Source organism: Bactrocera tryoni, chromosome 4 (assembly GCF_016617805.1).
Source record: "Bactrocera tryoni isolate S06 chromosome 4, CSIRO_BtryS06_freeze2, whole genome shotgun sequence".
Lineage (NCBI taxonomy): Eukaryota > Metazoa > Arthropoda > Insecta > Diptera > Tephritidae > Bactrocera > Bactrocera tryoni.
Window position 1 is genome coordinate 44,694,834 of NC_052502.1, and position 25,079 is coordinate 44,719,912.

General features: G+C 33.6%; 1 protein-coding gene across 2 annotated transcripts in view; it reads left to right on the forward strand.

Moving 5' to 3' along the window:
* Window positions 1-25,079, forward strand: part of LOC120773947 — a 130,973-nt gene that overhangs the window by 956 nt on the left and 104,938 nt on the right. Inside the window, exon 2 of one of the 2 annotated variants that reach the window (XM_040103166.1) lies at window positions 21,171-21,631. In XM_040103166.1, coding sequence (XP_039959100.1) covers window positions 21,506-21,631 — 126 coding nt within the window. In that variant the 5' untranslated portion in view covers window positions 21,171-21,505. The remainder of the gene's footprint in view (window positions 1-21,170; window positions 21,632-25,079) is intronic. The other variant, XM_040103167.1, reaches the window with a different exon arrangement.

Consider the following 25,079-nt stretch of genomic DNA (forward strand, 5'->3'; position numbering starts at 1 on the left):
ATTTATTTATATAATTAATTAACTATAATTCACATCTAGAATTAAAAAAAAATTAATATAAATTATTATTTAAAAATAATAATACATAATTAATTAAAAAATCAATTGTAATTAATATAATTTTATAAATTAAAATTTAAGTTAAGTTTATTATTTAAAATTTAAATTTATTCAATTGAATCATCAAAAATTAATCATAATTAATTTTTATTAACTTTTAAAATTTAATTAAATTAAATTTTTAAATTAATTCACATCTAGAATTAAAAAAATTAATTTAAATTATTATTTAAAAATAATAATACGTATTAAATTAAATAATTAAAATTAATTTCATTTTATTAATTAAAATTTAAGTTAAGTTTATTATTTAAAATTTAATTTGAATAAAAATTCAAATTTATTCAGTTTTTTAACATGATTAATTTAAAACTTTCCTATGAATTAATTAAAGTAAATTAAAAATAATTTAACTAATGTTGACCATTTATTCGATGTATTTGAAAATCTCCAAAAATTAATTTTTAATTACTATTTAAATTATATTTCTAAATTAAAGCTTCGACTTATTATTTATTTTGATTTTTTGTTCAATTTTAATTTTTAAGTATTTTAAAAATTTTTTAAATTTAAGTAATTTTTATACACATGTAAGTAACTTTTTTTAATATTTTGTTTTTTTAATTTGTAAAAGTTTAAGTCTGTTCGTTTATTTAATTATTATTTTTTGTAGCAAATAATTTTTAATTATTTAGAAATTTTAAATATTTTTTGCATATTCTTTATTATAATTTATTTTAGTTCAAATCTGTTGGTTAATGATGTATAACAAATTGCTATTAATTAAAAATTTAAATTGAATTTTTATTAAATTCTATATGTTAATTACTATTTATTTTTTAATAAAAAATTAATTTAATTAATTAACTGTTAGTAAAAATTAATCATTTTGATGATTTTCAATTACATCTAAAAAATGGTCAACGTTAGTTAAATTATTATTAATTTACTTTAACTAATCAATAAAAAGATTTAAATTAATCAACAAATTTAATATACATTTTTTTATTATGATTAAATTTTAAATAATAAATTTAACATAAATTTTAATTAATAAAATGAAATTAGTTATAATTTATTTTTTAATTAGTATTTATTTTTTTGATAAATTATATTATTTTTTTAAATTAATAATTTAAATTAAATTTTTATAAAATTTAGGCGTTAATTAAAATTAATAAATTATAAAAATTAAATTAAATTAAAATTAAAAAAGTATATTAAATACTATCGAACAGGTTTAATTATAAATTAATTTTTAAATTGATAATTACAGGTTAATTAAATTAAATTTTAAAATTTTATTAAAATTTAATTATTTATTTTTTAGATATAATTATAATTATTAGTGATTTTATATTAGTGAAAATTTTTTATTTAATTATGTAAGTATAACAAATTTTTACTAATTAAAGTTTTATAAAATTGAGGCATTAATTAAAATTAATAAATTATAAAGATTAAATTGAATTTAAAAAAATGAATACACCGAACAGGTGTAATTAAAACTAATTTTTAAATAATTAAATTAAATTAAATTTTACTTATTAAAATTAGATTAATTATAATTATTAGAGAAAATTTTTATATATCAGGAAAGAATTCTCTCTGAGTTTTTCTTAAACTTTAGTTATCAAAATAAATTAAATTAATTATAATTGTTTTTTAAATTATGAGTTAAAAGTTTTTAAATCAATTTAGTATAACAAATTTTTATTAACTAATATTTTAAATCATTATTTTTTATTAAATAATGCAAGTTAATTTAATTTAATTAATTAAAAAATAAATTTAATATAATTTTAATGGTTAATAAAAATTAATTATGATCAGTTTTTCATGGTTTTTAATTACATTGAATAATTGGCACAATAAATTACATTAAATTGTTATTAAAGTGTGATGCGATTATTAACCAATTCCATTAACAATGCACAATACAACTACAAGTAATCACTCCAGTTTGCAAAGTCGAGTACAATTAAAGCATAATAATTACTATTTTAAAAGGCATGCAACGATCTTATGTAAGCAGTTATATGACAACAGTGAATCGAAAAAAAGCATGAGCACTTATTATATTTTTTAATTTTTCACTTAAACCAACAACAACATATCGGTGTGCTTATAGTGCACTGCTTTGACGGATGAGTAATGAGTCAAGAATGAAAAAAACGCCATAAAAGCAAACAGCAAACGAACGAACTTAGTTGAACGGCAAACTGCAGATCGAATCGAAATCGAATCGTCGCGATCGACTTGTTTAACTTGAGCACTTGCACGCGCCCGAGAGAGCGCTGGAAAAAGTGAAACCAATTAACGCGATTTTTTCGCATCATTGCCTCCGCCGACCGCACGCCGCGCCGCAAAGTGCAACACAACAAGTGGAACGCTGTCGCCAAATACAGGCAAATATGCGTGTGTGTTGATGTGCGGTGCGGCGTGGGGCGTGGTATGGCGTACTAAGTGTAACGGCGGCCCTTTGAGCGCGCACCTGTGTAAACGAGAATCAGCTATTATTGGCGTTTTATTTTGCATTAAAATTTGTGACCATTTTTTTTTGTTGTTCTAATGATTTGTTGCAATGTTGCTAGTACAATGCGGGCAGTTTATTGACTGGCGGTTGCGCCGAAGCGTGAAAATTACAATTTTTCCAAACATCTGTTAGTCTGGCAGCGATACTCGCTTGTAACGCGGTGCAATACAACAACAACAAACAACAAAAAATCCAAACTGCCGCACTCAATTTGAATAACATGATTGGTTTTGGAAAATATTTGCACCAAAGTGGTCAGCGCAGCGCATGTCTGCTGCAAAGAAATTTAAATTGAATCGAAAATATCGAAAAATGCACAAATTCGTAAATTAAATTGCATGCGCCAATGTGAGAAAAACTAAAACAGCTCGGCGCGCCGCTTGCTTGCTTCCAGCTCAAGCCAAATATCGAGTGGCCGCTGATTGCCGCTGTCGTCATCGTTACAAACCTGCTTGCAGCGCGCATGCGCGAACTCAATACGCGCAAGCTTTAGTGGCTCACAACAATTACGCTGCTTATTTACGCGCGCACGCTCAACTCACTTAACGCGCTGCGTAACGGTGTAATGCGCCGCCAGCGCTTGAGTGACGAAGTTCAGCACACAATTAAGTGAAAAAAAACGAAGAATGTTGAAGCCAGTGCGACGCAGTCATTAAATTGCAAATTGGCGCGGGTGAGCGCCGCCACTAACATTGCCGGCAGCCCACATATGCGTTTGCGCATGCGCCGCCAACACTCGGTACGTCAATTCGTTGCGTGCGGTGCGCGCATTTGTATGGTTGGCTCGTGTGGTCAGCAACGGTAGCTTGTTGCCCACTGATTGACTAGCTGCCTGATAGGCAGTTTATGCGAGTCAGTTGTTAAGCTTTTTTTCTTCTGCGTGGTTTTCATTGTTGCTTTTCGCCTGTGTGCCAAATCGAGTTCGTTTCTTTTGTCTTTTGATTGTCGACCCAATTTTCTACGCTTACAACGGGATTGCCGATGATCGTTTCCTTTTCGAGCGTTGATTGCGTTTTTTTTTTCGATTGTTCGACTGTCATTCATACAACTCGTAAACTTGAAGCAAGTTTTGTGTTCATTCATTTTTTAGTTGGGCGCTTAAGTTTGAGTTAAGTGTATTTTCCTCTCCTCGAACTTTTTTTGTTGCTTGTGATTTATTACACTCTTGCAACATGTTGCCACAGAGTATAAGAGTTTTGTTCACTTAACGGTTATACGTATCACTTAAAATTAATCGAAATAGATATAGGGTTATGTATATACAAGTATAAATGATCAAGATGACGAGACGAGTTGAAACTCGGTTGACTGTCTGTCCATCCGTCCGTGCAAGCTGTAACTTGGGTAGAAATTAAGATATCTTGATAAAACTTGGTAGGCCCGTTTATGTATATCTTCATACGAGTTCGTGGATGGGAGTAATGGCACCGCTGCCACGTCCACAAAACGCCATTAACAGAAAACATATAAAGTGTCATAACTAAATTCTGATATAAAACTGTAATTTGGCACAGGGGATCGCAGTTTCAAGGACCATTTGTGGGCAAAAACTGTTTAAAAAGTGGGCGTGTGGGCCCTGTAATGGGCTTAAGGGGCTATATGAGTGTAACGCATGAAAAATTAGGCGATTTTCGTAAATTTTTTGAAAAGAAAGTACTCGATTGAATGTTTCGAACTTCTTTGGACGTGATAAGGTTTATTTGCAGCTATATTTTAAGTTTTTTTTTTACAAATTTATTGAAAAATAACGGAGTTATGTGCTGTCTCCGGAGGTGCCAAAAACAAAAGTGCCACAACTGCTGACATGATTCTTATGGTGTAGTTTAAAAAAAAATTTCGTTTTTTTTATTTTAAAAATGGTATTTTTTTTTTAAGGCGAAATTGACAATTTTCAACCAATAAAAAAGATCGTAGGTCATTAAATAGTAAATGTATTCAACAATACTCAGTTCATTTGAAATCGATCGGTCAATTTCTCGTTGAGTTATGATGTCAGCAATTTTGAAAACTGTCGTTTCGAGAAAAACGCGTTTAAAGTTTCACTTATATATGTACATACCATGTATGTTTATAGCTGCGAGTGGTCGCTCTTTAGAACGCTGCCATTCAAAAACTATTCAATAAAGAACCTTGCCGATTTCACAGCATATTTTTGGAAATATAAACTATCGAAAAAGCAAAAAAAATAAAAATATTTTGTTTTGAAAGTGTCACACTGGTATAGCCCCTTAAGGGGTCAGTAGGGTAATCTGGCCTGTTTTTTTGATTTTTTTTTCGTAGAAATTTTTATTCTACAATAGGACTTTTTCTCATATCATGAGGTATATCGTGGAGTGTATAAACAAATTTTTTCGGAATTTTTTGATCACATCTGTCGAAGAAATGGCTGGATGAATGATGCGTTTTTCACTGGCGTACACGATTTCTCATGTTTGGATCATCTGAAACACAAAAAACCAATTTATTCTTAAAAATTAGGTGAATGGTTATCGTCCCTACTAGAATCATGAAAAAATGTTTATAAATAAAAAAGTATAGTAATTCACGATTTTTTTTAATTTTTCCACGTGTGTTTTTTAGATAAATTTTATCATAACATTGTCAATAAATTATAAAAATTATGAGTCTAATAGGGACGATAGCCTGGCGTTTTGTAAACATTTAAAAGAAAAATTAAGCAAATCGTTTGAGTAGTTCGACGGAATCATGTCCGCCTGTTTAAAAAAGTGTGTTTTGAGAAAAACGCGTTTAAAGTTTGAGGTGTGCACTCCGAGCGCCCCGAACGTCGAGCGATATTATTATTTTTGGATCTTCTGCGAAACCTTCCAATGATAAAGTGGGCTTCTACATTAATTCTAAGGGTATAAGGGAACAGAAAATGCAAAAAAAAAAGATTTGAAAAAAGATGACTCTACTGACCCCTTAATGTACATATCTTAAAGCGCGAAAAATCAATAACTAAATAAGCCAAAGTCATTAAATTTTATCTCGGATAGATTTAATGGAGCCCTGGTAAAAATTGCACAATGGGTGTGGCACCGCCCACTTTTTGGGGCATTAAATATTTCGTCGATTTTGACTAAATTATACCTGGCATTCTTCTCATTTCTCGTGACCCAGTTTGAAAATAGGCGAAATCGGATTAAAACCACGCCTCCCAAATAGCTCAGTTTTAAATTCCACTTGATTATTTCACTTTCCAGAACACAAAACAAGAAATAATTAATAATTATTTTATGGTATGCCACTTCGTGATCAAAAATTGCCCAAATCCAACCAAAATGGTTCAAGCCCCTAGATAGCGAATATGTGGACCGCCGTACCTATAGTTGACTTTTGACCGAAATTATCGGTTAATGTAAGGGATATACAATTGGAGTTCAGAGATAATCCCTTCCTGATAATATTTACTTTGTATGTCAAAAATGGAATGCATCGGGTCAATAATTTTGATTCGGAGGCCTGAATATAAAGATTTTCGAACTTCCAGTTGACTTATATACATATATCGGCCAATATGTGAGCTATCTCAATGAAAATGAAAGAGCGTGTTTTTCTCATAACAGTGTATATTTGTGCCTAAAATAGAGCGAAAGCTTGACCTAGACGCCACATAACTAATATTAGGATTTTTGACCATCCGATTGACTCTGCTCCATAATATTGGTGAATATATGTGAAGTACCTTATTGAAGCCCAGTGAATATTTTTTTATTATGTGGCATGATAATAGATAAAATTGTGTTGGTACTATCCCAACTCCCATATACTACGTACATACATATGTATGGTATAAGGATTTTAGTTTTTCTAGCAAACTTTATGACGAATATGTCGGTGAGTGTATGTGTTACATATATTATATGGTATGTACTCATATATATAAAATTCGGCATAAAATGTTCGTTTGCACCCGAACTTTGCCCTTCCTTACTTGTTATGCTTATATTTTTAGAGTTTGCTTGTTGTTAGTTTTTATTGTTATTATTTTTTTTTTTTGCTTTTGCGCCTATGCTGTATATATTTTTTGTTGTTTTTTAGTGCCTTAAGTATGTAATCGGTAGCAGAGTGGGCGTTACGCGCTCAGCTTAGTGAATTCGTTTCAATGCGAGCTTGTCTTAGCGCTCCTTTTTTCTTTTACTAATAATTTGTTGCGGTTAGAATATGGTTTCATTTGATTTTGTTGTATTTACAACTTTCTGTACATTGCCCAATAGCTATTAAAACCGCTGGAGGCATCTCTTAAAAGTGCTTCTAAAGCATTACGATCTCAAAGCATATATTCTTTTGACTTGGGGACTTCTTATATATGGGTTATCCGGCGAAAATTTTGATATGGAGCTGAAGGTACATTTTTTAAAAACTTTTTCCCAGAATTTAATTCAAAAATCTTTTTATTTGCTTCTCGTTTTGACTATAAATATATATGGTATTGAAAAACCGCTTGTTTCTATAGCTATCTCATTTATAATAATCACAGGTGTCAGTTTGTGTGTGTGGGTGTTTTTAAAATTGCGACGATTCAATTGTAAATAATTTTCTCACTGAACCTGAAATGTCAAAACAACTTTAGTTTTAACGAGTATTGTTGTTGTAATTACCTTTTTAATAGCAATAATAACACCAATACGATCACTTACCTGGAATTTTGCTCCAGTTGACTTGTAATAGGTATAGATACATATACATTTAGATGCTGTTAGTGATAGAAAATTTCCAATTAGAAATATTAGAATTGCTAATTAGAATTTTTACATCAACTCTTCTCACATTTTTAAATATAAAGGGTTTTACAATAAGAATTTTGAATTATTTGAATGAGGGAAATAATATTTTTAGGAGAGTATTCTGGTCAAGAAGCTTCAATTAGTGTCGTAAAAAAAGGCAATTGCAAATTTATGCAATCCATTTTCATACTCCTGCAACATGTTGCTACAGTGTATAATAGTTTTGCTCACCTAAAGGTTGTTTGTATCACTTATGTTGGAAACTACTTAAAGTGCGATAACTCACTGAACAAATGAGTTCATCGTCCGGTTTCCCTTATACGAGGGCTGCTATATATATTTCTGACCTAATAATGAAAATAGGAATATTTATCAACGAAAATGGTTTTATTGTTTTTCAAAATATTCTCCATCAAGATTTATACACTTTTGCATGCGCTCAAACCAATTTTCGAAGCACTTTTTCCACTCCGATTGAGACACATCCAAAACATGGTTTTTGAATGCTTCAACAGCATCTTCTGGCGACGAAAATCGTTGACCACGCATTATTTTCTTGATGTGTGGGAATAAAAAGAAGTCATTGGGTGTCAAGTCAGGGCTGTACGGCGGATGACCTATCAATTCGACGTTTTGGCCGGTCAAAAAGGCGCTGGTTTGAGCCGATGTGTGAGAGCTCGCATTGTCATGGTGCACAATGATTCGTCTTCTCTTGTTCGTTTTTCGAATTTCTCTGAAGACTTCAGACAAACAAATGGTGGTGTACCACTCAGAATTGACCGTCCTACGTTGCTCAAGCGGAACAGTCGCCACATGACCAGTTTTGCTGAAGAAACAGGCGACCATTTGCTTCGAAGGGCTTCTTCCACGAACAACTTTCGTTGGATTTGGCTCGTCTTGGAAGACCCACACGGTCGATGGCTGTTTTGTTTCGGGCTCATACGCATAGATCCATGATTCGTCACCTGTGACGATCTTATAAACGTCTTTTGAAGCACCGCGATCGTATTTTTTCAGCATTTCTTTACACCAATCCACACGAGCCTTTTTCTGAGCGATTGTCAACGTTCTGAGTGAAACGGAATTTTTAGGGCTTATAGTTATATATTTAAACATCAATCACAAATTTTTTGGATACGAAATATTCTGCCTCCGGAAAGCAATTGCCTGATGCATCTCGCATGTGCATTTGTCGGACGGCGCACAGGATGCAGGTCGCAATTTCTATCAGATACAAAAAATTCAAGGAGATTCATATTTTCTAATAATTTATCTTCTAGCTAAACTAAAAAAATTCAAAAAAAGTGTAAAATTTTACAAATTTTTTTAAAGTTGAAAAAAGAGTGGTTTTTGACCAAAAAAAATTTACTTTATGTTTTTTAAAACTATGTTCAAACTTGACTTTACTTAGTTTTTTTTAAGTTTAAATAGAAGAAAATTTAATGCCAAAGATAATAAATTTTGCCTCAATTCCATAGGACGTTTAGTTTTTTTTTTCTATCCTGCCCGCCAATTAAGAAAAATCGTAAAAATGAAAAACCGAGAAATCGCCCGTCAAAGTTTTTGCTTTCTGCCCAATCGCCCATATATCTGCTAGACGCTCGATCACTATTTCCCTTCTAGCTTCGAAAATATTTCGAATTCCCTTCTAAAACTTTGGGGACATATTCTTAGATTATTTTTAAGAGATTTAAGCAAAAAAAAATCGATTTTTGAAGCTTCTAAAGTAGGCTCCCCCCTTAAGTTTAAAAAACCGGGCATAGCCACAACCATCACACATTCTTTAAGATACGAGTACAAGGTTAAGGCTTATCTACTTAGAAAAATCGTATACAATATCTGTTTGCATTTTACGGTCAATAATGTGTAGGGACCCTAATTAAGGTTAAACCATTGCAACACTGGAGCCAAAGAAAATTAATATCGTAGCATTTCTTCGGTAAATGGCACATATGCGATACTTACACATTGTCAACTTAGCAGTATTAGCAGAATTTGATTAACTCTATTTACTATATGTGACCTGGTCTAGGAAAAGGGGGCTTAGGTGTCAAAAAAAAAGGAGAACAATTAATGAGATAACGAGAAACTGACGATTATTTTTAACAGCTTTTCCCAGAAAACTAGTTTTCGCACGTTAGCCCCCCTTTCGTAGACCAGGTCAAATATATTTATCGGGCTTCCCAACTTTCACTACAGCCAGCTCCAGAGTTTCCTTGGCGATTCTGCTGCCGATCTAATCCTTTGTAGATCGATATGTCATCTCAAGCGCCCAATTATTAGATGATGAAAGAAATAAGCCAAATATAAAAGACCACTGGTGATGGTAGGGAATAAAAAAGCAGTTTCTTCTTTCATAGTCACAAATTTTTGAAAATAAGGAGAGAAGTTTTTCAAGCTGAGATCTATAATAAATTATACATACAATAAGAAAAATCTAAATATTTTTTATTTTCAACAAAATCGCTTCCAAAACTCGTTATGTCCTATGATCGGTAAGATATTTTTGCGTGCTATAATATTTATTAAAAAATAAATAAATCTAAATAATTCATAAATTTTCGAAAAGTATTTTTAGACATACATATACTCATATATGGACTTACATACATATATACGCACACACACAATGCCTTCTAAGGCCAACTCAACGCACTTTTCCTTAGAAAACGCCCACTTGCACGCAAATAGCCTACAAATATGATATACATATATATACATATGTATATAGAGTATGTATACATTCCGCCATGATTACATAACAATAGGGCTGACACAGCTGTTCGCTGATTTATTCCATTCGTGGCGCGGCGTACGCGACGGTCGCTCCCAACTGTCAATATCAATGCCATTTATGGGACGCATAGGCGACTTCCATTTCCATATGCATTTGGAATACTTATTTACATACATACACCTGTACATATGTACATATGTAAGTGTGTGCAAGTGCCGATTGACTCGATTGACGGCCAACCGCTGACGGTGGTGCCAGTGCCAATGCCGGTTGTGGATTGTTGGTGAGACAGACGTGATTGTCATTTCCATTGTTGATGTTTTTGTGGCTAAAGTTGACTACTCGTTTGTCCATATATATGCGCACGCCACATATACATATGTATGTTTATGCGGGTATTCATGTAATGACCTTGATTTTAATGCGGTTGTTTTAATGCGTTTTAATGCGCACGCGTACCGTAGTTGGTCGAATAAAGCATCAATGGACTTGTTTATTTGCTCGTATTACATTACACATCGTAAATTAGTATGCCGAATGAACGAGCGTAGATCTTGGTATACATGTACATATGTATATCTACTTGAAATTTTCTGTCGTATCTGATTGACTTATCGTTATCTAAAAGCGTTCGCCGCCTTGTTGCTAACAAGCATTCTCGCATTACTCACTTGTTCATGAATGAAAATAATTCCATTAAAAAGTTCGAAATAAAACAAAAGCAGGCGTGTTTGGGCTACACAGGCAGTTCAAACACCTCCCAGTGCATTAATAATTCATTAGGCTAATGTGCTTAATAATGAAATAACTAAAGCTGAATATACTTGCAATTGAATGTACCGTTTGTGCTGGAATGTGATTGTGAAATGCCAAATTCAACAATTTTTTTTTATTATTTTATTACTTTTTATTTAAATATGTATTATTTTGTATTACTATTTATCAATGGTGGCCAGTTTAAGTTCCACATAAACATATAGCTTAGTCTTCACCTAGTCGGAAATTTAGAAAGAGAGCAAGTAAGGAAAGTTCGGGTGTAACCGAACATTTTATACTCTTGCAACTGGTAAGAATCAAAGCCAGAGAAATACCTTAAGGGGGTATTCTCATGTAATCACTTCGAAAAATCGATTTTTTTTTGTATTTTGACAGTAAAACCTATTGAAAACATGCTGTGAAAAATTCAGACCGAAATTCGTAGTATTTGGTAAGTTACAGCTCATAGTCGCCGACGTGTCGTAAGCGACTGTCTACCAGGCGCCATGCCAAGTCTGCAGCTGCTACGTTTCTACATGCATTTTTCTTGAATCATCATTTTCTGAAACTGTCATGGTCCTAAAAAAAAAAGTATTCAACCGATTGCTTTAAAATTTACATATGTTCTTCTACTCATTTATGTTATCGTCCCTACCAGAATTGTTTATTTTCGAAAATATTTTCATATTTTTTTTAAACGATTTTGAACTACTTTTTTTGTTGGGGACTACTTTGATTTAAAAAAATATATATTAAAAATGTAAAAAACGAAAAATAAAATTTTTTATGCATTTCAAAATACAAATAAAAATATATGTATTAAAGAATTAAAATGATTGAGTTTTGTTGCCGCAGATGTAAGACGTCAACCAGAAATTCGGAAACCAAGCAATTTTATCATACATGTAGTATATTAGACACAAAGACACACTATTATGAGTAAAACAAACAAGCGGGGAAGTATTGACCCGATTCACCCATTTTTGATACACACAGTTATTATTGTCAGGAGAGAATTCTTTCTATATTTCTATTGTGTATCGCATACATTGACCGATATTTTCGGTCAAAAGTCAACTATATATACTTATGTCCACATAGTCGGTACCTAGGGCCTTGAAAAGTTTTGGTTGGATTTGGGCATTTTTGGTCATAAGGTGGCATACTTTAAAGGATTTATTATGACAAAATTTTATACCTTTATATCAATTGGCTCGTAATTTGTGTACTAGAAAGTGAAAGAATCAAGTAGAATTTAAAATTATGCTACACAAGAAGTAGGCGTAGTTTTAGTCCGATTTCTCTCATTTGTGACATAAGAATGTGAGAATAATACCAAAGTTAGTCAAAGTCGATCAGTCGGGTTACGTGACATGTGATTTCACTAAAATTTTTTAACAATCCTACAATTTTTAAATCGGCCCTTTAAGCCCTTTAATACCATATCGGGAGTATAATTAAACCAGAAATGGGTCTCCTTTGAGAAGATGATTTTCGATGAATGCGAATTTGTGAATTTTTGAAGCGTTGTACCATAGTGAAACTTGGTCTGACGAAATGGCAAACTTTACTGAACAAAATTTGACACAAATCTGTTAACAAACAAGGCCGCCAGAAGGTGTCAAAATCATGTATTTTCTATCGGTAGGTGATGTACTTAGTGCATATGGTTGTAAATAAGTCCTGAGAGAACTCAAAAGTTTGAAATGTTTTAATAAAATAATAATAATTTTTTTAGGAGATATTTCTAGAAACATAAAAGCTTTACATATACCATTTTTGGTTTGTTCATATTTTCATTTTTATGCCCTGAACAGGGTGTATTATGTTTGTTATACCCGTCGGAGACCACATGAAATATACATAGTTAAATATATATGTAGTGAAAGATCTGCTGACGAATTGAGTTGCATTTAAGCGAAGTAGACACTAATTTTTTGAAATATTACCGCCAATATCGAACCTCTTTAGGTTATAGCTGCCAAACAAACTAAGCCATTATAATCAAATGCTTTTATTTATTTATTTTATTTGACAAGATATCTGGCATTAATTATTGTTTAAAATCTCCAAAGAAATTTTAGAAAATGAACCAGTATATAAGTATATGCTACAGTGATTCGATCTCAAAAATTTATACCACCATACCAACTGATCAAAATCAAATCCTTACATGGAAAAATGCTTTTATTTGTGAAGGGTTGTTTGTTTTGTTTTTGTTTATATTTATTGTAAAAAAAAATGAAATTAATGCCAACGGACTTCGTCATAAAATTTATGGTTATTATGAGTAAAACCACAATTTGCAAAAGAAAGAAAAAAATATTGCATACATACCATACATATGTATGTACGTAAATACATACAAATACAAACAGACATGAGACAGATATTTTCTTGTCATTTGGAGTTTTTTCTTCACTTCAGCAAACAACGATTAGTCTCAATAGCGCAGAGTTCAAAAACCCATTAACAAAAAAGGCAACATAAATAACAAAAAAAAAAATATAAAATAAAATAAAAAATATTACAAATATAAATTCCAGAAAATATAAAAATGATGAAAGGCATATACAAAAATTAAAAAAAGACCGCAGGAAATAAAAGAAATAACTTTGATTTGTGTCTGACAATAAGTGTGAAGAATCGATGGAAATCAATTGGGTATTTATGTTAATGGGCAAACGAAATACATGCAGGAATATCTGTATTCATTCGTGTTTCACATTTTTCGCATACATACATACATAGTATTTTATATAGTATGTATGTTTGTATGCATATAGACTACTCTTTATATGGCTTTGGTCACGGTTGTGTATATGTGGTTACCGAACAACTGTTAATACAAAAATAATTATGAAAAAAAAAATATTTTTGTGTGAATCTATAAATGGTCTCCAAAGCTCTCCATTATTCTTTATGTCATTAAGTTTGTTTTTTATGCATGGCATAATATCTATTCTTCTGTATTCTCTTGTATTTCTCGTTATTGATTATTATTTATAATTTTTAGTGTTATTTATGTACTTCAGTTTTTGCTACCATTTCCTATGAGCTTCTTTATTTACAAATCAATACCAATATCTTGAATTGTGTAATATTAGGGTGTGCTTTTTTTATTAAAAATTAAGTTAACCAAAAGTTATTAAACTCAAAGCTGCTTAATATATGTATCTTCAACTTTGACTATTATTAAAAAATTCTTTCTCGTATGCCGAAAAAATATGTCTGTCGGTAAAAAAGGTTTTTCTGCTTAAAATTATCTCAAATCCAAAAAACCAAAAAAGAATTTTTGTTCCTATAAAATAATACGGGCAAAAATCGCAGGACTGGTCCACATTTTTTGTTTTTTGACAAAATGACGGCTTCCCATAAAAATTGTTTTTTTTTTATGTTCAGTGTGGTTTAAAAGGATTGTTAGGTTAGATTACACTGACTGGCTGCCATGCCATAGATAAACCTACAGGTCCTTTGTAATGCCATTAATAATAGGAAGTGCAAGGTCTGAGCGTTTTTTTTTGCGAAGCTTAATAGAGACTTGTTATCTAAATCTGTTATTTCATCCAGTCCCTTGAACTGCGAAACCTCTAGATATCTAAGCCGAGTTATAAATAAGACCGGATATACATAAATAGAGGAGGTCATCCAAAAACTCCTTTGCACCTTTTACATGTGTCATCGTTAATGATGGTCATGCAGCTCACATGCGATGTCATTAAATACAAGTAGTGACCTAGGTCAATAGCTGCCAAGCAGTCTTTTTGATATCGTGTGCGCACAAAGTTTAGGTGATTTTCTTCCGCTTTTTTGCACATGATCTGGCGACGTATGCACCTGAGGTATTTCATCTCACATTGATCCGTCTGTCAGTCCTTGTTATTGTTTTTAGCGACTTACTTATTTCCTGAACTGGCTCGGTAGTCAAGCGGATGGCACTTTTGGCTATCTAATCAGCTATTTCGTTTCTCGGAACGCCTTTTTGACCTGGAACACAATATACATATATGGCTCATTTGCTGCAAGACCGGCAAAAGTCAAAAAAATCGATTTGCCAGAAAACGCGTTAAAAGTTTTCAACTGACTCCAACCTTACACGGAAAACAGGAATCATATTCTCTTCTCAAGCGGAGCATATAAGAGGTATTCATATGAATTTTTCACTCAACATGAAGTATGATATGACGAACAATTCTGCATCATTAACTCAAAAATCACGTTTTTTGATTTATGCCGGTCTTGCAGCAAATGAGCGATATGTCGTTACAATTCTTTAAAAACTTTCAAAATAAGCTCCTTTTGCGTCGTTTCAGCGCTGCCAACGCGATTTCCAAACATTGAAGGCGTTACGGAAGGCATTCTCCGGAATATCCTTCAGAGGCGAGGTGCATGCTGCTTGGATCCCCTCTGTCGTCTCGTCATAGTGCAACTTCCAATCGGCTACGACCTCTTCCCGGTTCTCCAAACAGGCCCGGTGGCACCAGGACACACCACTTCTTGCGCTGGGTACGCCTGTTTGATCATATCAAACGTCTCTGTCCCAGATTTACCGAGTTTCACACCGAATTTATTCGCGTAACTCTGCTCTAACGAACGCTGCATTTTCGGCTTGCACCACTTACAGAAACACGTCGCGCGAAATGTTTGTCCTGACTATCCTGGTGCTCAGAGACAGCTGACCAGGCGCTTGTTCTTTAGCTCGGAACGCCCTCCACCGAATCCAGTCGGTGCGCGCACGGTCAGAAGTACAGTCAGAACGGAAGAAAATCAGCCCCATTACTTTCCGGACAAACCCTGTAGTCCCTTATCAACAATATCTTTGCTCTCCCTGCTTCTAAGGCGGCACAATGCGATAAGAGGTTAATGCTTAACTGCAGCTTGGCTTTTTTTTATATAGATATTTTTTTCGGCGTTTCCTGCATTATTTGCTATCCCAGCAACAGTTTTCCTGACCGCAAAGCTTTCGGCATGGAAGATACTGCAGTATTCGGCAGCTTAAAGGGTCGCTTGAGATCTAGCTCCGCGCTGTAATCTCGGCGTCCAGTACATCAGCAATTTTTGACCCACTGGTGGGTCACGTCCACCTGCTCTATCCACACTCTTTTAGCGTTATTTAAAACTACCAGATAAAGCGTTAGGATATGTGATCTATTTTATCCACAGACCCTCTGCCTATCAAGCTATATCCGAAGTTTCTTGTGGAAAATTCCCCAAGCGTTCTCAATCTTGCAACTGATATCGCTGCTGAGCTTTTTACAGCAATTTCAATTGGTGGCAAGTAGATTAAATCGTCATATAAATATACTTATCGGACCGCCCTAATTTATATATCGCTGTGTTGGTTATACTGTGTAAAAAGAAACTGTATAAGACAGCTCTTAATGACAGCGGCCAATAGTTTTTCATTATCGCAACATAACAGGTTACCAGTTTCTCTGTCCAAAACAATAAATCAGATAAACGCAACATATTAAGATCACATTATTCCCTAAAACGTGATTTTGGGAAAATAATCTCAGTGGTGTATTAACTAGCATTTAAAATGACATTTCTTAAATATTGCAAGTATTTAGGGTTTCCCCAAAACTTACCTTTCCCGTTTTTTTTTTAATTTTGCTGCCATTGATCCAATTATAGATAGAATTACGAATCTAACCACAATACTTTTCGCCACTCAACGCAAGCCGAACAGTGCAAACAGCTAAATTGCCGACCCCTTAAGGCAATGAGCAAGGCAGTCGGGCCGACGTGCTGTCAGGTTTGGTGGCTACCAGCAGGCGTGTGTGGGCCGCCGCAGCAATTTCAAGAATCTGAAGCTTTGATTGAGTTCAAAGCTGGTTATTTGGACTTAGCCTTTAAGGGAAAATCAAACATCAGATAAAACAAACTCAGTCGCACACACTCAAGTACAGCGACAAGTCAAACCACTACGCTGAATAAAGCAAAGCTTTGGCGACAAGTGACGACGCCTTTTTTGTTGCGTGCTTGTTGACATTTCCAGTGATTGTTTTGCTGTTGTTGTTGTTTCCTTTTTGTCTTATATTTTGGGTTTTGTTTGCGATCAAATTAAATTTTCGATTCTTTAACGCGATTTTTTTTTGTTGTTAATTTTTGGTATTTTAATTTATTTTATTTTTTATACCCTCAACAGGGTGTCTTAAGTTTGCCACGCAGTGTGTAATGCTCAGAAGGAAACGCGGGAAACCCTATGAAATGTATATACATATATAGCTCAAGATTTTTTTATAAGATATCTTCACGAAATTTGACATGGATTGTTGTCCGTGATAGCGCTACACTTTCCGAACAAATTGTTCAGTTTGGACCTCTCTTGCATATAGTGTCATATAAGCTGTGAAATCAAAATCAAGATAAAGCTGTTGTTGTTGTTGTTTGACGGGGTTGGAGCAAAGGGAGAAGCGTGTCAGATGTGTAGGGTTAGCAGGGCATGCAATGAGGTGGCTAGTGTCATTTGGGGGCTCATTGCACGCTGGACATATATTTGATATGTCAGGGTCTATTCTGGATAAGTAGAAGTTTGAGCTGCTACATTATCCAGAATGAAGCTACGCAAAGGTCACTCTCGTTTCTCGCGGCAACTCGAGCTCGTCGTCTGCAATAGTTGGTACTTTGACTTCAATCACTGAGAGGGAATCGGTGAAGTTGTTTATGGCTCCACTGCAAATGGCGGTCAGTGTACGTCTGAAGTTTGATGTTTCTGTATTGTTTTTTGTCTTCGACGTAGTTGAGGAAGGACCTCTTGATGCTCCTAGGAGGCGGTTATGCTTTAATTAGGTGACTGCAGAAACTGTTTGGAGAAGAGTTCGTTATGGTCCTTAACTGGGATCATATGCGCCTTACTGTGCAAATATTCGATGGGAGACATCAAAAGGCACCGTTGTAGTCCAGAGTGCAGTGTTCGGACATGTTTCTAGCTTCCTCGTCTGCGTTTTACTGCATCCAAACGACCATATTGGTGCATTGGCTAATTGCCTTGTAAGTAGCCAACAACGTTTCTTTGTCCTTTCCGCATGTGCTGCTGGCTAATTACTTGAGGATTTTTTTGCGGCTCCGTTTTGACAATAATCGCGGTCATGTGAGGATTGAAGGAGCACAGGCTGTCGAAAATCTCACCTGAAATCTTAGGGTTATTGACAGTCGGAATCTTAACGCCATCGACGGCAATATTAAGGTTAAGTCTGTACTCCTTCGTCCAGTTTATGAATATGGACGCCATGGATGGAAATGTTGGAGAGATAGCCGTTTACGTCAAGATAAAGATCGTTTTATATCCGTTACGTTATTGGAAATCACACCTGTGAAGTGTATTATAGCTTCGGTAGAGCCGAAGTTTACATTTTTTTCTTTCAATTTTTATTTTTAACAAAATCAATCGATGGCCACTCGCGGCTTAGAAAATCTTTATGTGTTTTACAAACGCTTTGTGCGCTTTCAAAAGCCACTTATGTTGTACGCCGCGCATGTTGTTTGCATTTTTATGGCTATTGTTTTTTGTCGTCTTGACCAAATGCGTGTGCGCACGCAATGCAAACATAGCCAGATACACACGCACACATAGGCAAATATATGTTTCTACAAATGCTTGAGATTAATGGGTCAATGCTGATGTCGCGACGCCACTAACAACCGACTGACTACTAAAAACTCTTTTCCACGCATAACACGCGTACGCACAAATGCTGATAAGTACAAGTACTGACATACCTAACTATATGATTGTTTGTGCTTAATTTTCGCGCATCCGCGCATGCGTATTTAGTTGATGGCTCTGCGTGTACTTTTTAAGTTGGCAGGTGGGAGTGTCTTATGGCATTCCGCATTGTTGATTTTTAAAACTGAAACTTTAAAGTTGTTGTTTTGTTTTAGTGCTTGTTGTTGTTGCTTGACAGCGTGCAAAATACACACAGTTACGTCAATTTGTGCGCATCAATGAATTGGCAAAATAAATTTAGTTGAAGGTAATTTGTAGTGAATACTCACCTACATACCCACATAACTGCTTAGGTCGTTTGTGGCACGATTGGCGCTAGGCGTTTGTTTAATTGTATGAAAACATATAACGGTACATTATTAAGTCATTGTACAAAACGTGTTTTAGACACTCAATTAGTCTGAAGAAATTTGCATACTCATCAACAATTGTACACGATTATGTAGGTAGGTATTTAGTAGTATTGTAAAAATACCCAGAGAATGTTTGCTACAGTGATAAAAGATGGAATTTTATGAAACTGCAAAATCATCTTTGAGGGGCTAAACAATTTGCACAGAAACTGCTTTATTTACTCTAAAATTTGATATTCTTGGACCACATTTTAACAGCTGTTAAAATCACCTCAACACTGTAAATCGCCTACGAACAATTGAGAGGTCTTTCATCTTAAAAATAGCTATTTACCAAAAATTATGATTGGTTCATGTGATAAGAAAAATCCGATGCAAAACTGTCGATAACATTGGTGGCCACCTTATGAAAAAGTTTAGCTGCGAAAAGCTGCAAAAGTTGCCATCAGACTCGGAGAGTCTCGGTTCCTGAAAGAACACGAGTCTGAACACTCGGAAATCCTCACTCACTTTGACTTCATACCACTTGGATCATGGAGTCGCCAAACCGAACTCTGACGACTCCTTTTCTACCAACATACCGGTGAGGGAGTTGTGGGTGGGAAGAATTCGTTGGAGGAGAGGGGGGGGGGGGTCAAAGCTTGGTGGGAAGGTTGATGGAGGGGTCTATTATCGGGAGCTATCTATCAACTCCAGTTGCAGACTTCCTGACTATTGCAGTGTTTTCCAGGCCAAGGTTGCAGCCATTAAGGTAGCAGTAGACTTACTAGAAGGATGGTGTCATATGTAGAAGTTCACGCAAGTGAGGAAAGTTCTCTGATCGCCATTCACTTGGGAGTGGCCAGAAACGATTCTTTTACATATGACTCAAGCAGCTCACTACTTCCGGTCTTTGACCAAGTATCCTCTGGGTAGCCTAAGAACACCCGTTTGAAGGCGAGCTAAAGTGAGAAGGCGAAACATCCCCTCCGCAGGGTTGTGCGCTGGGTTTGGGACCCGCCACGTAAAAAATCTTACCAATGAAAATTAGCAATCAGCCTCGGATGAGAGACCCCCCTTTTGATGACGACCATGGCAAACGAAATAAGGACTACGAATTGGGGGCATGCACCTGGAATGTCCGGTCCCTTAATTGGGAAGGTGCCGCTGCCGAGCTGGTTGATGTCCTCCTACTTAAGAGAAGTGACCATCCACCCAGATAGCAGAGCGCCGATACTAGCCTTGAACTCAATAACAGTGTGTCCAGGGCTGGTCGAAGAGTGCCTAACCTCGCTATCAATAGCACCAAATGTCTTTGTGATAAGACTGGTATGGGTACCGGGCTACAGCCAGAATGGGAGGGGATCGGTGCTCTCTAATCTTCTTGTGTTCTACTACTAAATACAAGTAGCCGGGATTCGTGGAGGCTGTCTCAAAAGCCCTTTGGCCTAAGCTCGATGGCAACAGATCCAGTGATCTCTTTGCCCTCAGTAAGGCTAGTTTCTCCCTAGTTGTGGGGATTCTACTAAGTAAGGCCCGGAATCTTACCAGATGCCATCTGCAGAAGCTGTATGGAAGAAGATAAGGTGGAAACAACCTAACACTTTCTTTTTGACTGTCCCGCGTTTGGGAGGTCAAGACTTAAACACTTGGGTGCGCATACCTTCGGTCATCGAGCTGGCGGGAATGTAAATTAAACGCCTGTCCAAATTTGCATTGGCTACTAGTTTAGGAGTTTACACCGGACAAAAAAATATTTTTTTTAGTTATTGATATATTGAGTTGATCAGAACTTACGATACAGAATTTCGTGCTATTTTACATCATATTTTTTTGCAGACATTATTATAAATATGTATATGTTTGCTTATGTAAATCAAAGGGACTTTTTAAATAATTTTGCTCCACTCAGGGGGGAGAAAACTTGAAACGGATTAGGAAATATGAAAATTTATAACAAGTTTTCTCGGAAATCAGACTGCTTTTCTTCATTTCTTAATTGGAGTGGAAATTATCGGCCGTACTCGTACTGGTGCTTCACGATAATGTAATGAAATTTGTTAAGTAAAAAGTTCTTGAATTGTGGGTTTGCTGTTGACAAGTTGACTTAGCAAAAGCTAAAAGAAAACATATTGATGGCTAAACTGAACTAAATTTCCATTCCATCTACTAATTTAAATGTTATTAAGTCTTGAATCACCATGTATGTTTTATTTTTTATTGTTGTGTATTAGATTACTCATATGTAAATACATCATAGCAAACGACAAGTATTTCCGTTTATTTCCAGTTCAACTAATGTTTAATAACTTCTTGGAAACTAATTCTCTTTAGCGTCATCAAAAACAACAACATTCATAAACCAGCAGTATGAAATAAAACAACAAAGAAACAAGTGCATGTAAGACAGTGAAAACACAAAAGTTTACCGCCAAATCGATAAGCTTGCAAAGATCATTTGTGTATGTGTGTGAATCATACGTCGTGTAATGAAGTGCTAAAGATCGTGCGCCTAAAAATATGCAGTTACACAAATGATCGTGTATAAAAGTGAATTAAAAATACGGCCAAGGAAAATTATTAGTACAACAAAATTATTTGGTGTTGTGTCGTGAGTGAAACACAATGAACAGCAACGATAAATCGAAAATCAACAACATTTTGAAAACAACAAAGTTTGGAGACGAAGATGTAGCAACCAAGCAATTGCTGAAGAAGCCGAGAAGGGATAGCGACGCTGATAAAGAAGTGGTGAGTAGGCATTTTTTTAAATTTTTATACAATTTTAATATTTCACTAACAAGCTTATGTATTGTTTATTGTTGTTGTTTATATTCCTTGAAAGAAATGTTTTTTTAAGAAATAAAATGTAAAAGAAAAATAAATTTGTTTTTTCATACATATAAATATTCTTTCCAATTTATTTTTTTTATATTTTTATTACTTACTGAATTTGGTTTTTTTCATTTTTTTTTTGTAGTATATGTATATTTTACCAAAAGTTTTAACGAATCTCAAATATATTAATTTTTCTAAACCTCTATTTAAAACAATTTTCAAAATGTTTTATATTTTTTTATTTTTTTTTATTTACAATCATTTTTTTATAAAAAATATATTAAATGAAATTTTTTTCAAGGAGTTTAAGAGTGATTTTATGCATTTCCCATTATTTTATTGAATTTGAAATTTTTTTGTTAACTTATTTTTATGTAAATTATTATTTTTCTTTGGCTTATATTTTCTTACAAAACATTTTAATGAATTTCAAAAAATATTAATTTTTCTAGTGTGATATTTAAAAAAATTTTAAAATGATAAGACTATAAAATTTGTTTTCAAAATGTCTTTATAAAGTTCTTTAATTTGTTTTCTATTTACTTAGTTTTCGTTTTTAATTTGTTTTTTTTTTTGTTTTGTACAAAACACATATGTATATTTTTTTCAAATCGGTAAAAGTAAATTTTTTTTAAAGTTATCTTTACGTAAATCATTTAGTTATATTTTTATATTTTTTTTATTCAAAACTGTTGTTTTTTATAAAATGTTGTTTATATTTACTGAAAAGTTTTTTTCAAAGAGTTAAAATTAAACATTCTTTTATAATTTCATATTATTTTATTGAATTTGAAATTTTTTTGTTAACTTATTTTTATGTAAAATATTTATTTTTGTTCTTTAAATTTTTTTTCAAAAAATTTTAAAGAATTTCAAAAAATATTAATTTCTCTAATCCTCTACTCAAACAAATTTTAAAACTAATAAAAAAATTGTTTTCAAAATGTCTTTAAATATTTTTTAAATGTTGTTTCTAGTTTTTTAGTTTTGGTTTTTCATTTATGTTTGGTATAAAATATTTACTTTTTTAATAAATTCCAAAACATGCATTTTCTAAAACTCGATTAAAAATGCTATCATCTGCCACAAAATTGTATACAATTTTTTTTATCAAAATATCTACGAGAATTAATACTGACCGACAGCTTTTTTAATTATTGTGAGATCACCTGTCGCTAACGGTTGGTCAATATCGGCAAGCAACGTGTATTTTGCGCTAATTGTTGTAGCGCATTGTTGCAATTCAGCGCTCGTGCGTCTCTCTGAACTAATTTGCAGCCTTCATACTTACATATGTACATACTACATAGCACATAGACGTAGTTATGCAAATGTGAAAAACGCCCATCGCTTAGTTCACCCAGCTCAGTACGATCTTGCTCGGCTAAGCTGAGAGCTTAGCTCAGTTTGGAGCGACGCGAAGTGAACTTGAAAAGTAATAAAACACGCTAAGTGCATACAAAGTGTCTTTACATATATAAATATACATAATATTGAACAAACATATGTACTTACATACATACATAGGTATAGTAGAATAACTCTACAAACCGGATAAAGCTGAAAAACAAATCAATACAAATTAATAAATTTATTCTATAACTTATTACGTACTCGTACGCTCATGAGCACAACAATAACGAACAGCAAGTTTTGCTGCCGTGTGCGGTAAGAAGTGCTACTAAAGAATTCTAGCAACAACAATTCAAACATGCGCGGCGAAAAATGAGGCGGTGGCATAAACAGTTAACGAGCGTGCTTTGGAAATCAAATCATCCGCGAAATTTTATGCTGAAAATGTTGGAACTAGCTATGCGATGATGTGAAAAATAACTTTTATGGACACGATTGCAAAAACAACTTGACTGTAACAATAGCTTAACATTGTCATAAAAAAACAATAAAAATTATTTATTTTTATTAAGCGCTGGTTATTGTTCATCGAAGTTGTAGGTGTTTGGCTACAGTGGAGCCTAAATTAATAATATATTTTAAATATACAAAATTTTTCCAATTTTTTAAATTTTAGTCACAGTAATTTTTTTTTTTAATTTGATGGAATTATTTAAGGAAATTTTTCAAACAAAAACTTTTTTACCGAATAAGAGGCATATTTTTTAACTCAACGCACAGCTTTTGAAATGCGAAAATGGTTGGTACCTCTAAATGGTGTTTAGTCAAGTTTCTGTATCTCAGCTTTCAACTGTTATTTCGCAAAAAACATTCCATTATCGTATTTATTTAGTAGTTTTTGCTACACTTTATTTATTATATAATTTTTGCTTGAAGAAGACACAAATTCGTAAAAATGTTTACTTAACACTAATTTATTCTTATTTGCTAACATTTTGAAGTTTTTTTGTGGCAAATATTATAGCAACAGTGGGCTATTTTAAATTTTCCAGCTGTAAATTCTTCTTTGAAAGGAAATTAATATAGTTTACTAACACAAATCAACAAATTTACAGCAATTTTTGGTGAAGTAACCAGTGCAACTTGTTAAAAAATTACCGTACAACATCAAAAATATTTTTATTTTTTTCCTGCGTGTAGTTTTCGGAAAATCGGTTTGAAGTGATCTTGACCAATTCTATTTCTCAACAACTTTAAAACTAAGTAATGTCAGATAATGTTTACAACATGTTGAACCGCAACTTTTACTCTCGCAGGAATAGATTTCCTACGGATGGGCGTTTTTATCTCAATATTTCGTAAATATGGTAGCTTTAAAAATTATGAAAAATTTTTGAAAAAATTATTTTATTTTTTTTTCACGATATAGTTTGATTACATAGATACATAAGTAACAAACAGGCCGAAAAGATTTCAACAATATATAATTTTATTGTTCAGTATAGTTGGCATAAGAGCAATAAACCAATTATAGCGATTTTCAAAATATTGTTTGTGGTTCGCTGGAAAATAAGACCTTGAAGCTGGCCGATTATTTCTTTTTGTTTTTGTTTTTTGAGGTTTCAAGCTCAGAAGCGTCGTTGAGAAAAAATGTTGAAAAAGTGGGCGTGACCGCGCCCTCTAAAAATGGAATATAAATATATCTCCTAAACTACTAAAGCTACAGCAACCAAGTTTACCTAGTTCAAATATTACAAGAACTCCTACCGACAGTGAGAAAATGGATAAAATCGAAAGATAACACCGCTCATCCCTCCCATATAACGTTACAGTTAAAAACTACTAAAATCGCAATAAATCAATAACTAAATAAGACACAGACATTAAATTTTACCCCCGATATAGTACTCGTATGATAGAGCTTTAAAGGAGCCGGGGTCAAAATTGCACCATGAGCGTTTCACCGCCCACTTTTAGGTGAAATCGCATACCTCCTCTGGTATTCTTA